This window comes from Dermacentor variabilis, chromosome 2 (assembly GCF_050947875.1).
Source record: "Dermacentor variabilis isolate Ectoservices chromosome 2, ASM5094787v1, whole genome shotgun sequence".
Classification (NCBI taxonomy): Eukaryota; Metazoa; Arthropoda; class Arachnida; order Ixodida; family Ixodidae; genus Dermacentor; species Dermacentor variabilis.
The window spans coordinates 238,448,539-238,463,474 of NC_134569.1; the positions used below are offsets into that span (position 1 = coordinate 238,448,539).

Consider the following 14,936-nt stretch of genomic DNA (forward strand, 5'->3'; position numbering starts at 1 on the left):
ACAGAACTGCAATATCTGAAAGCTCCAACTTTGTAAATATTGTGCACCTACCTTTATTAAGCTTACTGATTCTCAGAAGTATTTGCCAAAGGGTATATAGTTTGTTAACGAAGCTTCCCCTCAAGTCTAAATATTTTAAGGCAGTTTTCCTAGTCTATAAAGCCGCTTGAGTTCACGCTGCTCCTCTGGCGGCCATTTTTCAAAGAAATTATGCCTTCCAACCACTCAGAATCAGCAAAAATCGACTGCCGCGGACAACATCAGTCCCTTTCCACATAAGTATGAGGCTCGAAACATAAGGAGCTTTGGCGCTTGAAAGTAACCGTTGGCTTGACGAACCAACCGACTGAGCTACCTTTCCGGGCAACATTGAAGGATCACGAGTTCAAATCACATGTTATGTTCCTCTTTTTTCCTTTTTTTTTCTTTTTCTTTTAATGTATTTTCCTTCCTTTTATCACTGTACGGAAACCCTCCTAAAAAAAAAAATTATATATCCTCAATTATGTGTGGCCACACATGTGCAGGTCATAAATACCAGGTTCTCTAGCCGAGTGCCATCCATGCGGTATAACCGAGCTCAGATTGGTCCACCTTGACTGATCAAATAGGGCACCACTGTAGGTTAAATGAGGCGTACAACTCCTGCGGGACCCGCCGTGGTTGCTCAGTGGTCATGGTGTTAGACTGCTGAGCACGAGGTCGCGGGATCGGACCCCGGCCACGGCGGCCGCATTTCGATGGGGGCGAAATGCGAAGACACCCGTGTACTTAGAATTAGGTGCACGTTAAAGAACCCCAGGTGGTCGAAATTTTCGGAGTCCTCCACTACGGCGTGCATAATCAGAAAGTGGTTTTGTCACGCAAAACACCATAATTCAATTTTTAATTTAACTCCTGCGGGGACGGTAGAGTATCCGTCTCCAGTACAAGAGGACCGTGATTCAAATGCCGGTGCCGCTCAATTCTTCACCGGGAAATACAAAAAAAAAAAAACCGTGTGTTGAGAAAATTGCACAAACAGGCCTGGAGTGCGGCCTGATCCCGGTGACCAGAACCGGTAACGCACTCTCTCACCAGAGCAGGATTGGCCACCCTGGTGCAGTACTTGGCCACAACCTCCTATATGAATACAACAATCAAACCCCGGCCCTCAGTCCCCAGCAGCCGCGAAGCAACTGACCACGGCGGCGGTCAGATCTGTAACGCTGCAGAGGGTGCTAAGAATACCTGGCTCCGGACAGGCCGCCATTGGAATCTGAACCTGGCAACGTTTAACGTTAGAACGCTATCTAGTGAGGCGAGTCTAGCAGTGTTATTGGAGGAATTAGAGGGTAGTAAATGGGATATAATAGGGCTCAGTGAGGTTAGGAGGACAAAAGAAGCATATACAGTGCTAAAAAGCGGGCATGTACTGTGTTACAGGGGCTTAGCGGAGAGACGAGAACTAGGAGTCGGATTCCTGATTAATAAGGAAATAGCTGGTAACATACAGGAATTCTATAGCATTAACGAGAGGGTGGCAGGTCTTGTTGTGAAACTTAATAAGAGGTACAAATTGAAGGTGGTACAAGTCTATGCCCCTACATGCAGTCATGATGACCAGGAAGTCGAAAGCTTTTATGAAGACGTGGAATCGGCGATGGGTAAAGTCAAAACAAAATACACTATACTGATGGGCGACTTCAATGCCAGGGTAGGCAAGAAGCAGGCTGGAGACAAGTCAGTGGGGGAATATGGCATAGGCTCTAGGAATAGCAGAGGAGAATTATTAGTAGAGTTTGCAGAACAGAATAATATGCGGATAATGAACACCTTTTTCCGCAAGCGGGTTAGTCGAAAGTGGACGTGGAGGAGCCCGAATGGTGAGACTAGAAATGAAATCGACTTCATACTCTGCGCGAACCCTGGCATCATACAAGATGTGGACGTACTCGGCAAGGTACGCTGCAGTGACCATAGGATGGTAAGAACTCGAATTAGCCTAGACTTGAGGAGGGAACGGAAGAAACTGGTACACAAGAAGCCAATCAATGAGTTAGCGGTAAGAGGGAAACTAGAGGAATTCCGGATCAAGCTACAGAACAGGTATTCGGCTTTAACTACGGAAGAGGATCTTAGTGTTGAAGCAATGAACGACTATCTCATGGGAACCATTAAGGAGTGCGCAATAGAAGTCGGTGGTAACTCCGTTAGACAGGAAACCAGTAAGCTATCGCAGGAGACGAAAGATCTGATCAAGAAACGCCAATGTATGAAAGCCTCTAACCCTACAGCTAGAATAGAACTGGCAGAACTTTCTAAGTTAATCAACAAGCGTAAGACAGCGGACATCAGGAACTATAATATGGATAGAATTGAACAGGCTCTCAGGAACGGAGGAAGCCTAAAAACAGTGAAGAAGAAACTAGAAATAGGCAAGAATCAGATGTGTGCGTTAAGAGACAAAGCCGGCAATATCGTTACTAATATGGATGAGATAGTTCAAGTGGCTGAGGAGTTCTATAGAGATTTATACAGTACCAGTGGCACCCACGACGATAGTGGAAGAGAGAATAGCCTAGAGGAATTCGAAATCCCACAGGTAACGCCAGAAGAAGTAAAGAAAGCCTTAGGAGCTATGCAAAGGGGGAAGGCAGCTGGGGAGGATCAGGTAACAGCAGATTTGTTGAAGGATGGTGGTCAGATTGTTCTAGAGAAACTGGCCACCCTGTATACGCAATGCCTCATAACCTCGAGCGTACCGGAATCTTGGAAGAACGCTAACATAATCCTAATCCATAAGAAAGGGGACGCCAAAGACTTGAAAAATTATAGACCGATCAGCTTACTGTCCGTTGCCTACAAAGTATTTACTAAGGTAATCGCAAATAGAATCAGGAACACCTTAGACTTCTGTCAACCAAAGGACCAGGCAGGATTCCGTAAAGGCTACTCAACAATAGACCATATTCACACTATCAATCAAGTGATAGAGAAATGTGCAGAATATAACCAACCGTTATATATAGCTTTCATTGATTACGAGAAAGCGTTTGATTCAGTCGAAACCTCAGCAGTCATGGAGGCATTACGGAATCAGGGTGTAGATGAGCCATATGTAAAGATACTGGAAGATATCTATAGCGGCTCCACAGCCACCGTAGTCCTCCACAAAGAAAGCAACAAAATCCCTATAAAGAAAGGCGTCAGACAGGGAGATACGATATCTCCAATGCTATTCACAGCATGTTTACAGGAGGTATTCAGAGGCCTGGAGTGGGAAGAATTGGGGATAAAAGTTGATGGAGAATACCTTAGCAACTTGCGATTCGCTGATGATATTGCCTTGCTTAGTAACTCAGGAGACCAATTGCAATGCATGCTCACTGACCTGGAGAGGCAAAGCAGAAGGGTGGGTCTGAAAATTAATCTGCAGAAAACTAAAGTAATGTTTAACAGGCTCGGAAGAGAACAGCAGTTTACGATAGGTAGCGAAGCACTGGAAGGGGTAAGGGACTACATCTACTTAGGGCAGGTAGTGACCACGGATCCGGATCATGAGACTGAAATAACCAGAAGAATAAGAATGGGCTAGGGTGCGTTTGGCAGGCATTCTCAAATCATGAACAGCAGGATGCCACTATCCCTCAAAAGGAAAGTGTATAACAGCTGTGTGTTACCAGTACTCACATATGGGGCAGAAACCTGGAGACTTACGAAAAGGGTTCTGCTGAAATTGAGGACGACGCAACGAGCTATGGAAAGAAGAATGATGGGTGTGACATTAAGGGATAAGAAAAGAGCAGATTGGGTGAGGCAAAAAACGCGGGTAAACGACATCTTAGTTGAAATCAAGAAAAAGAAATGGGCATGGGCCGGACATGTAATGAGGAGGGAAGATAACCGATGGTCACTAAGGGTTACGGACTGGATTCCAAGGGAAGGGATGCGTAGCAGGGGGCGGCAGAAAGTTAGGTGGGCGGATGACATTAAGACGTTTGCAGGGACAACATGGCCACAATTAGTACATGACCGGGGTAGTTGGAGAAGTATGGGAGAGGCCTTTGCCCTGCAGTGGGCGTAACTAGGCTGATGATGATGATGATGATGATGATGTGGTCCTAAATCAAAATATTGCTTCTTACAGTTTCTAGAATTAAGTGTTCTCTCTCAAATGCAACAAATTTCATTAATTTTGGTCCACCAGTTGTCTGATGAAAACGTTTTGGTGTTTTTCATGTATTTTAATAGGACAATTGGAGTTAGGCCCAAGCCAGTGCTTCCTCTGAGTTATGTACCGGATAGTTCAATTCTTGTTTCGGCGTATGTTGCCCGAGCGCCACATATTAGTGTCAGTGAAAGTTGAGTTCCAATGATATCCACCCTGCTTACGAAGAGCGTGCAACCTTAAACGTTGGACAATGACGTATATCATTTTACTTTATATTTTGTTGTACAAAGCGTGCTACCTGAATAATTTAGTCCGTGTGTGAAAAATGTGTGTAACAAGTAATTACAGAGCAGAAACAAATCCACGTGATGCAACAAGCCTAAGTAAGGTTTTGTGTCTGCAGCTAGCTTTTGTTATGTCACTGCATGGCGATTTTGATTCCTTTGTGACAGTAATGACAAGAGTCAAGCAGTCTATTTTTGTCAGCTGTTCTTGCTTCAAGACAGGGAGTCCAACCTACACTTTATTTTTGAAGTTCTCATTATTCATCCACTGATTGTTGCTTTGTCTTCAGCACACGGACACGGTGCTCCAACTGAGCATCGATGAACAGGGTGACCACTTGGCCAGCTGCTCACGTGACGGCAAGGTGCGTTCTGCATAGACAACTAGTGACAACTACCACTTCACAATGACATCTGAAGGGTGCAATGATGCACTATAGTGTGCCTGCTGAAAAGTACTAAAAGAATAGCTCAGGCAAGTTGGTTATATGTATTACATAAGAAGCCGTAGCATTTAAACAAAAGGACAAGAAATCTCATTTTTGTTAGTGCAATGTACAGCGCAATATTAATTGGACGGTTGGCACTTATCCCATCGCCTTGATTTCCTACATTTACTATCATTATGTTTTCTTGATGCAGTTTCGTATGTCAAGATGGAGACAGTTGCCTGATGCACGTATAGGTTTCCAAGCTGCAAATAAAACAAACTTTCACCTGTTGCTAGGCTTTAAACTTTCTTCTGCAAGGGCAATGCATATTTATTCTAAAAGGGTGAACTGTAGAGGAAATAATGTGGACCAGCACATTTGTTGATGCGTGGTGAAGTAAGGATCAAAGGTGGTACTAGTAGGACAGGTATAACAGGTAAGACATATAATTAGCAGTACTCTTACACATGTAACAACAGGGCTCACTAAAACAGGTTACACTCTAAAATGCGAAGTCCTGGTGATGCACCATACTGCGAAGCTTGATTCGCGCTCACACTCGGTAGTATCTGTTGACAACCAAAGCACAATGTCTGTGGCAAAGATGACATGTGGAGCAAGCTGGCCAGCAGTGGAAGTAACTTGAGAAACCGCTTAAGCGGTGGCTTAGGGACATCAGGCACAACAAAAACTACAAGAAGTGCCGGAACCAGCAAGGAACATTACATGGGCCACACCTTGGCACTATAGGCCACTGACATGGGCCGCCTTACGAAGTGTGAGCCGTCTTGAGGCTGCGCAGCAGTATATCTGGGTAGCCCTCTTGGGACTGGCTCCTCAAACCTCAATGCGCTCATTCTATTGGCCACCACGGTGGCAGCTGCCAGCTTTCTTGTGGATTTCGCTTCTTATTTTTCTGCTAACAGAAAAGCAGCTCTCTTATTGGACAGTTGCGCCTCATTTGTGGATGCTGTCGCTGTCTTTCACTACACTAAACAAAAATGCTTCTCTCTCCCCGTGTATTTGTTTGAGAATGGCCAAGGCAACATTTCTGTTTAATGTGCACATTTTACTTTAATAAAGAAATTTTACACAGCAGTAGTGGGTAAGTTGAATTAATGTACAAGTGCTCAGTTCTTGTAAACAGGATGCATTGACTATGGACCTCTTCAATTCCTGTAGTTAGAAATCTGTCTGGCTTCGGTGTTATAGCCAGAAAGTTACAGTCCTCATTGGTAAGATGTTATGATCGTGCCAGTTGGGAAACCAATGTACTCAAATTGCTTGGTGAAGGAAGGAGAAAGTGGCCTACTTGTTGCTTTGTTGTATGCCTGGAAGCATGTTATCGTTGTCGCCATGGTGGTTGTTATTGTTGTTGCTTTTAATGTATGGCGTGTAGGAAGCATGTTCCCCTGAGCACTGCAATGATACTGTTGTCTCTCAATGATGTCTCTCTCTCTCTGCATGCACCTCTACTTGCGAACTGCAAATGGTTAGAGGAGGCCACTGTGAGGCACTTTTACTCTTTCACCCTCTGGCCGGCCTTTTGTAAATTGTCTCCTACAAACAAATTAATTTTTTTTTATTGAATTGATTATTGCCTGTGGCTTGCTACACACACAGGTGGTGGTCCACGGCCTCTATTCGAGTGACCAGAACCAGAAGCTGACCTTTGACCGTCCCGTCGGTGCTGTGGCCATTGACCCAAACTTCTATCGTTCTGGCTCAGGCAGGCGTTTTGTCACAGGTGTTGATAAGGTGATCATGACCTGACGCGGTGGCTTAGAGGCTATGGTGTTGCGCTGCTAAGCATGAAATCGCAGAATCGAATTCCGGCAGGAGTGGCCGCATTTTGATGGGGGCGAAATGCAAAAGCACCCGTGTCCCGTGCATTGGCGGCACGTTAAAGATGCCCTGGTGATCAAAATTAATCCGCAGTCCCCCACTACAGTGTTCCTCATAATCAAATCATGGTTTTGGCACGTAAAACCCCAGTATTCATTCAAGGTGATCATGCACTTGCCATATGTACTCGTACATACCAGACTGCGCATGAAGTTTATGTGAGACTGCATGATGTCTATTAATGAAGGCAGTTGGTCTTAATGGAAACAAACTCATTAAGCATCTTCTTAGTAAATATCACAGTTCTTTCACATCAGCTAGATTACTTGGAAAATGTAGACAGTACTTGCAGCATAAATTGCAGAGTGTGCTAGCTAATTAACAAAGCTTTCATAAATTAACTGGAATTAATCACTTGAGAGTGCACGTTCCAGCTGCGGGATTAAAGTTCTGCACTAAGTAATATCCATATAGTAGAAATCCGGTGCTTAGCATCATTTTCAAGAAATTCGTCCTCAACATCCGAGATGGAATACTGTGTCAATGTTCCAGCTAACACTTTGTAGTAGGGGTGTGCGAATACCAAATAGCTGATTTCACATTGAATATCAAATCGAATCAAGAAAGAAAAGCCAAATATCAAATCGAATATCAGATAGTATCTCACAAAAATTTAATGCTTACAAATTTCGGGCAAGAAAATAGAGTGCTGCATATGCTTGAGAGTCTCCTAGCATTGCATAACAAGAATGTTGAAAGCCATTAGTACCTTAGGTACATAAACATCAAGATATACAGTACAGTCTACTCTTATTAAATGGAACACCAAATTAGTATGCCAGCACTGATTACAGTGCAATTCTGGTAATGAAGGTCTGGAAAATGTTAAGCTTTCTATCAGTAGAATTTCTATTGAATAGAATCAAGTGTTCTTGTTCTTTTTCTCTCTTTCTTTTCTTTGGAACTAATGAATTAGTGATGTTCTGTTGTAGTGAATAGCAATGAGGTTCTCGCTTTAATAGTGGACCTGTATTTTTCAGCAATATTTTATTAATTGCACAGAAAGCTTTTCATTCCAGTTTTAAAGTGCAGCTCTTAGGCGGCTGTTCCTGTGGCAAGCGTCCGTGTAACCAGGCGAACAAGCAAAGTATGAAAGAGTGCACGCAGGGGATGAAAGACGCGGGTGGAAAGTGGTGGAGGAGGGGATGATGAAAGAGAAAGCATAGTGTGGTTATGATGGCTACGAAACGACTCGAGATTAGCACGCATCATCTGAAAGGTCCGTCTGCAGTGGCTGCTGTGAATTGTGCCCATGTGTCGCCCACGAACTGCTTCTTGCGATCTCTAGATTAGCGAGGCAGTCGTCCCACACTTCGCTCCATTTGCAACGTGCCGCACGAGACAGATTGTCCGCACCAGCCGATATATTGCAAAATGAAAACTCGTATAGAGCTGCGCTCAAATTTCGCATTAGGGAGTATTGTATTCGTCAGTGAATTTTTTTTAATACAGAAGAGCTGACCAACTTTACGGCAGTTGGGTTAACGTAAGGCTAATCTGAGCGACAGACGAAAGAACTGTGAATCATGTGACTCAATCGCCACTCTGCATGTAACCTACGCCGTCAGCGCCGCTTCATTCAGTTTGGCATGATTTGCCACCTGCCAAACAATCTGAAATCTGGAGGGCCACGGCAAGTTTACGCGATGCTCGGTACACCCCCTCGTTCATCTACTGACTCTTTCTTGCTTTCGTTTGTGAGGCAGTTTGTCGGCTTTTCAAATGTTGCGTGGCTGCTGCGAATAGATCTGCATTGATTCAGCACCAAACCATAACTTTAGTCACCAACGCCCAATGAAGCAGCACCTCTTAGCCCTTATGGCTGAGGCAGTGTGGCCGTGACGAAAATTCGCCGCTGGCCGATGTGGTAACGGTTCTCCAGCCGTTGCGGAATGCTTGGCACTAATATTTTTGTACGGGTGGCTGAATGTTGATTGATGGCTGTTGAAGCGATGTGAAGTTCATGGTTGTGTATCCAATACAATCTGCGTGAATATTGGCGGCTAATTGGCCCGATCTTCACACTATGCGAAATACGTGCTGCTCCTGCTGCCATTCCCTTTGTCGGTGACCTATTATCATTTCAATCGGTGCACTCAACCTGGACAAACCTTGTACCAACAGAGGCATCCCCGACCGAGGTGACACCATTGTGCAGATTGTGGCGTTCGGGCATTGTGTGTGTGACCCCTGCATTGGGCCGACGTCAGGGAGCTCTCGCAGTGACTCGAAGTCCACTGCTGTGCCAGCTAGGGCAGCCCATCTGCAGCATGCTCAGGGCTCCTTCCGTGCCAAAAATGAACTGAAACATAAGCATGGGCAGTATCGAGCATAAGGGTTTCCCCAGTGCATGCGACATGTGGCACTGCACAGGTCCTTACACTGAATATATCAAATATTCGAAAAATTGAATTAGTAGATATGCAATTTGCAAATAAAATAATTCAAGTGTTCACTTTGGATTCGGTTTGCTGATATTCAAGTATTTGCACGGCACTTCTTCGCAGCACTTCTGCAGCACACCATGCTTGCTTCACTCCAGAGTTTGTCTGATTTAATCAGTGTGTGGCCACGTAACTCGGAACCTGCAAGCATTTGATTATGCCATTGAATAATGCATACTGTATTTTACTTCGATTCCAGTGCACTCTTGTTGTAATGCGTACCCGTTTTCTGTCACCAAAAAAATGAAAAAAGAAATCCCTCGATTATAACGCGTGTCTGCTTGCTGCGACCCTAAAAAAAGAAAAGTCCTCTACTATACTGCACATCTAATTGTTTCATACAGAAATACAACTTTCTCTCATTTGGAAAAACAAAGATTTACTTCCAATGCACTAAAGTTGCGATGAATAAAAAAAGTTGCAGTTTCACCCGAATGGCAAAGCATCGATTGCGCTAGCAAATTAGTAGACACCTATATGAAGCAAGGATAGGATTGGCCGGATAATCGTGTAAACATTAGCTTATCAACTAAATTAACAAGCATGTGCCATGCGCGCACACGCAAACATGAACATTGTATCGACCTAGTCCCGGTCGAAGAAACCAACAGCAGGCATGTCAAGACAACAGTGAACCCTTATGTTTATTGCACTGGGCATTTTATACCAGAGCGAGGGAAAGGTTGTAGTGGAAATAGAGGGCAAGGAAAGGCACGTGTCGTTCCAGCGTGCTGAGATAGCTTGTGCTCGTTGAACTGATACGATACAAACATGTCTCACTCGATGACTGCAGAAACTCACTATCAAAACGCTGGAGTGAGGAAGGTAGTAGCAGGAGGAAGCAACTTGACGTTTGTGCTGCCTCTTGCTTAAGCGCAAAGTAAGCGACGAGAACACAGCACAGTGCACCTAGATGCATAGACCATAGCGTAGACTCTGTCCCCATCGCAGATTGCTTTCAAGATTGGGGCTGTGCGCAGCCGTGCCATATGCAGCAGCCACCACAGTAGAATGCCTCGCCTTCTGTTTGCGCTAGTTCTGCTCGCAAGTTTCAGGAACTCTGAATGCTCGTGATGTGGCCCGATTTCCGTCTGTCTCCACACACATCATCACTTTCCCTTTAGTTGCATCATCATGAACTAGGCGTGTCTTCGTAGTCGGCACTTTCATGCTGGTAGAGCGAATGCAGGAAACGGGAAGACCAGCATGTGGAGGAAGTTATGGCAACTAGGCTCGAAACGCATACGAGGCGGCCATTTTGAAATGCCTATGTGGCAACAAAGATTTAGTGTCGTACTCAATTCTAACGCGCATGCAATTTTTGGACCCATTCTATTCGAAAATAAGTGCGCATTAGATTACTGTGTCGCAGTAAAAACAGAAGAAAAACTGCAACCAAGGATGGAAAGATGTTTCTGAGCCTTTGGTTGCTTTGCAGGATAACTCCTTTTCTCTTTAGGAATGCACAATGGTCCCTGAACATTATTTCATCAAATGATTGTAATGGTCTGTAGTGGTCATAATATAACATGCAGTGCAATAACGCAGTACACAAAGTAAACAACAATAATGAAAGCATGGCAACTTTTCTTCTTTTTTTGTGTACCTTGTGATGAGTTCGTAGGTCACCAGCTACTAGGTTGTAAATTCTGCTTGTCCTATGACAGCCTTTCAGGAATCCACAAATGTTCCGAAATGTTGCTCTGTCCCTTTTGTCAGGGTAACCAATTCAATTTCAGGCCACGTGCTTATGCTTTCCGATAGGGGCAAAACGGGAACATAAGAACGCTCCTGTACAGAGCTTTGTGCACCTACAAAAGAAACGGGGGTGAACATCAATCCGGAGCACTTTACTACGGCACCTCTCATAGCCTTGTAGTGGTCTTTCAAGACTCTTCAATACCAAAGTGCCATATCCAAGGCATTGGAAAGCATTAAATTAATAACATTAAGGACTTAAAAATCTCAGAATTTTGTCTTTGTGGTTTATGAATTTCATTTACTTATTTTGGATACAAAAAAAATCTATACAGTGGAATCTCATTGATACGATTCTGCGTAATACGTTATTTGGGCCAATATAGATATTTTTTTCTTTCCTCGGCCAACACACCATAGAAGCAATGTATTTTCATGCAGTTGATACAATTGCATTTTCACTTGAAATTGGATAATATGACTGCAAACTGGTATTTCTGATGCTCGTAGCTTTATTTTTAGATTTGAATTTAGATTAAATTACGTTCCAGTGACCCACAAATGTGTTAAGGGTTGGCCACACTAGCTGAAAAATGTGTGCTGTGTGCTGGCAGCAGCAAACTGTGCTCCACAAAAGCCGCCGCGAAGCAGGTCTTTCGTGCTGCGGGAGGAATCGGTCCTGCGCCAATTTAAATTGCAGCATGCCGCACCGGCAAACGAGTCACGAGCAAAGGAGACCACTGAGAGCTGCCCCTTCAGTGATGTACACGTGGAAAACTGGTGTCATGCGGACCCGCCCAACCACTATTTTCGTACTCACATCTAGTATCTTCTGCTCACGTCAGCTTGCGCTCACGCTTGTTTTGGTTGGCATTTCAGGTGAGATTTTGCAGTCATTCATGCAGTCGGGATTCATGCAGTCACGTGACTGAATGAAGCACCTGCCCTCGTCCAACAGTCATATCGCTCATGGTATCGTGCTGCTCTTTGGTGTTCCTTTGTTTTGTTTTTTTTTCTTGCTTTTGTACTACCGCCTTTATCTCAGAGTTCTTGGCCTCGTGGTGCCGTGACCTGTGTGGCGATGTTAAAGAAGTACAAGCCGCTGACTTTGAAAGAAAAACTCAATATCGTCTGCAAGTTCGAAGAAAATTCAAAGAAGAAGCATGTGGATCTGGCAAATGAGCTTGGTGTGCCGGTTTCACACTGAACAGTGTCATTGGCAAGTGTGAAGAGATTCGTAGAAATGCGCTAGTCTTTGACGCTGGCATAAAGCAAACAAGAAGTGTACAGCATCGACAAATGGCAGACATCTTCCTGGCTTGGTTTAAGGAGGTGAGAGCGGCAGGTGTTTACATCGATGGCAAAGTTTTGCGGTAGAAGGCCGATGACATCGCACTGTCCTTGGGTATCAAAGGCTTCCAAGCCTCTGTTGGGTGGCTGCATCACTTTAAGGCACGACACGGCTTGATCTACAACACAATTTCCGGTAAACACCACAGCCCACGTGTAGCCCCTTGATGCAGACATTATTAGAAATGTCAAATTTCATTTCTGAAGCTTGCTGGTTTGTGGCGGCTTTTGGCCAAAATCCAACAAAAGGGCAGCAACTTGAAGATTGACCTTCTCGACACCATTCACTTTTTGGTGATGTTGTGTGATCGTGCCAAGCCAGAAAGCATCGCTAACTGCTTTAAAAAGTGTAGATCTTATGGTGCGTGCAACACACCGAGCGACCAGGAAGACTACGTTATGCTGAGATCCCAGACTGAGATCACTTGAATGCAGGCAGTTCCTCAGAAGATTTTGTGCATGCGAATGACCACCTGGCAACATGCGAGTTATGCATTGTGGAAGACATTATTGCAGAGACGACCGCTGAATATGGCAAGCACCAAGATGACAGTGGGAAAGACGGAAGTGATGACGACCAAGGTAAAGGCACCAAAGGAGGTGGCGACAGCTGCGGCGACCGGTGCTCAACTGCTGGCGACGCACTCGCAGCGTCAGACACTGTTCGGGGCTTCATCGTAAATGCTCAGTTGTGTGAGGTAATGGCAGCTTCTTTTTTAACTCCCAAAAAAACTTGTTCATGACTATTTAAAAAAAAAAGAAAGTTCAGCAAAAACTGGCGAGCTATTTTAAAGTTACTGAATAAACATGTGTTGGCTGTGGTTCGTGTGATGTTGAGAGATGCTGCTCCGCATAGTGCACATGTTATGCAGAGAAATACCACTCAATGCCACAGGAAACTTTGCTAGCGAGTTTGTCAGCAAGTAAGCATGTTCTTTTACTTTTTGGAGCTTGCTTTGGATAATATGATTTTTTGAAGATACATTCTATTTTATGGCTCCCGCAAAGATTGTATCAACGAAATTCTACTGTATATTGAAGCCAATTGCGTTAACAGCTTTGTGTCGGGGAGTCGCACTATTGGTGGTGGTTAGCGGCAGTCTGCTCATTGTTGAATATGACTATTTCAATTTGTTTTTTGAGCTGTAATGCAAAATGTTTATTTAGTCCTTGCAAATTCCTTGTTAGAGCATTGTAATTCGTGCAAAACCTTTGAATTTTTGCCATGAAAGCTGCCATGAATCTTGAGTCGCTGTGGTGGTGTTCTGATATGTTGAATGCTACCAATCTGTCAGTTCATCATTGAAAGATTTCATTTGGTGCATGTATGGTAGCCTCTGCATTGTTGTGAATTCCACTGTTCAGGTGGTGCTGTACGAGAAGGGGTTCCTGTCCCGCTATCGCACCAGCATCCTGCACCAGGGTGAGGGCCCAGTACGAAACATCTCTTGGAAAGGACGCTTTGCCGCCTGGGCAACCGACCTGGTACGACACTACACCAGTACTGTTGGCATGTACACCTGGCGAATTGTTTAACCCTTTTCAGCATCACTGACATACTGGTATCTTTTCACATTTCTGTCCTGCTGTGTCCCTATAACATTCTTTTTTTTTTTTTTTTGTCAGGTAGGAATGTGAGGAGCACATCAAGAGAGCATTAGCCAGTATCCATATCATTTTTTTTTTATTGTTGCTCAACAGAAATTAAACTGTTGTGTTTGTCTTAGGAGAAAAAACTCGACGCTGAAAGGGTTAACATTTATGGAGGATGCAGCTCTGGTTCTAGCCACATGCCATTGCTGCACAGTGCTTCCCCATCTTGCAGCGCAAGTAGTGTTGTGCTGCTAAGCATGAGGTCGTGCGATCGAATCTCAGCCACAGCGGCCGCATTTTGATGGGGGAGAAAATGCGAAAACACCAGTGTACTTAGATTTAGGTATACGTGAAAGAACCCCAGGTGGTCCAAATTTCCGGAGTCTGCCACTACGGTGTGCCTCATAATCAGATTGTGGTTTTGGCACATAAAATCCCATAATTAATTTTTTTTTATAGTGCTAGTAAAACGCAATTGCAGCAAGTTCTGGTGAATAACCCAAAATAATGGTGTACATTCAAAAATGTTTTTTACTAAAAGCAATAAAATACGAACCACTGAAAGGAGGGAGCCCTTTCCATTGTCAAAATGCGTTATAGTTCGATTGCTAAAACGCTCAGATAGCAGAGCACTGCAGCGAGAGGACACAGAGCTTCGGCAACACAGGCACAAGGTTTCCAACCACTCGTTGTCGTCGTCTTTCTCTAAGCAGTGCCTACTGCTCATTGTTCTTCAGTACAATTGCCTCCCCGAGGAAGACGAGCCGTCTCGGCGACCTACGGGCAATAGAACGGGTGGGTCATAGTACAGCTTGAGCCGCTGAACGTGCACGATTTCGAGCCCTCGGCGGCGCTTATCAGAAGGCTGCTCAAGGGGTTCTACCAAATAGTTCACAGGAGACGTTTGACTAATGACACAGTAGGGACCCTGGTACTTGGACACAAGCTTGGGTGAAAGTCCAGGGCTGGTAGCGAGAACCAAAAGCCAGACTAGTGAGTCAGGGGCATAGGGTGCTGGAGAAGAGGAAATATCCCAAAGGTGCTTCTGTCGCTGTTGATCTTCCGAAGTAAATATGCG

General features: G+C 44.5%; 1 protein-coding gene across 1 annotated transcript in view; it reads left to right on the plus strand.

Annotated features, from left to right (window-relative positions):
* The window catches only part of lt (vacuolar protein sorting-associated protein light), a 214,925-nt gene that overhangs the window by 38,079 nt on the left and 161,910 nt on the right, over positions 1-14,936 (plus strand). Inside the window, exons 5-7 of the mRNA XM_075682740.1 lie at positions 4,728-4,802; positions 6,492-6,626; positions 13,631-13,750. Coding sequence (XP_075538855.1) covers positions 4,728-4,802; positions 6,492-6,626; positions 13,631-13,750 — 330 coding nt within the window. The remainder of the gene's footprint in view (positions 1-4,727; positions 4,803-6,491; positions 6,627-13,630; positions 13,751-14,936) is intronic.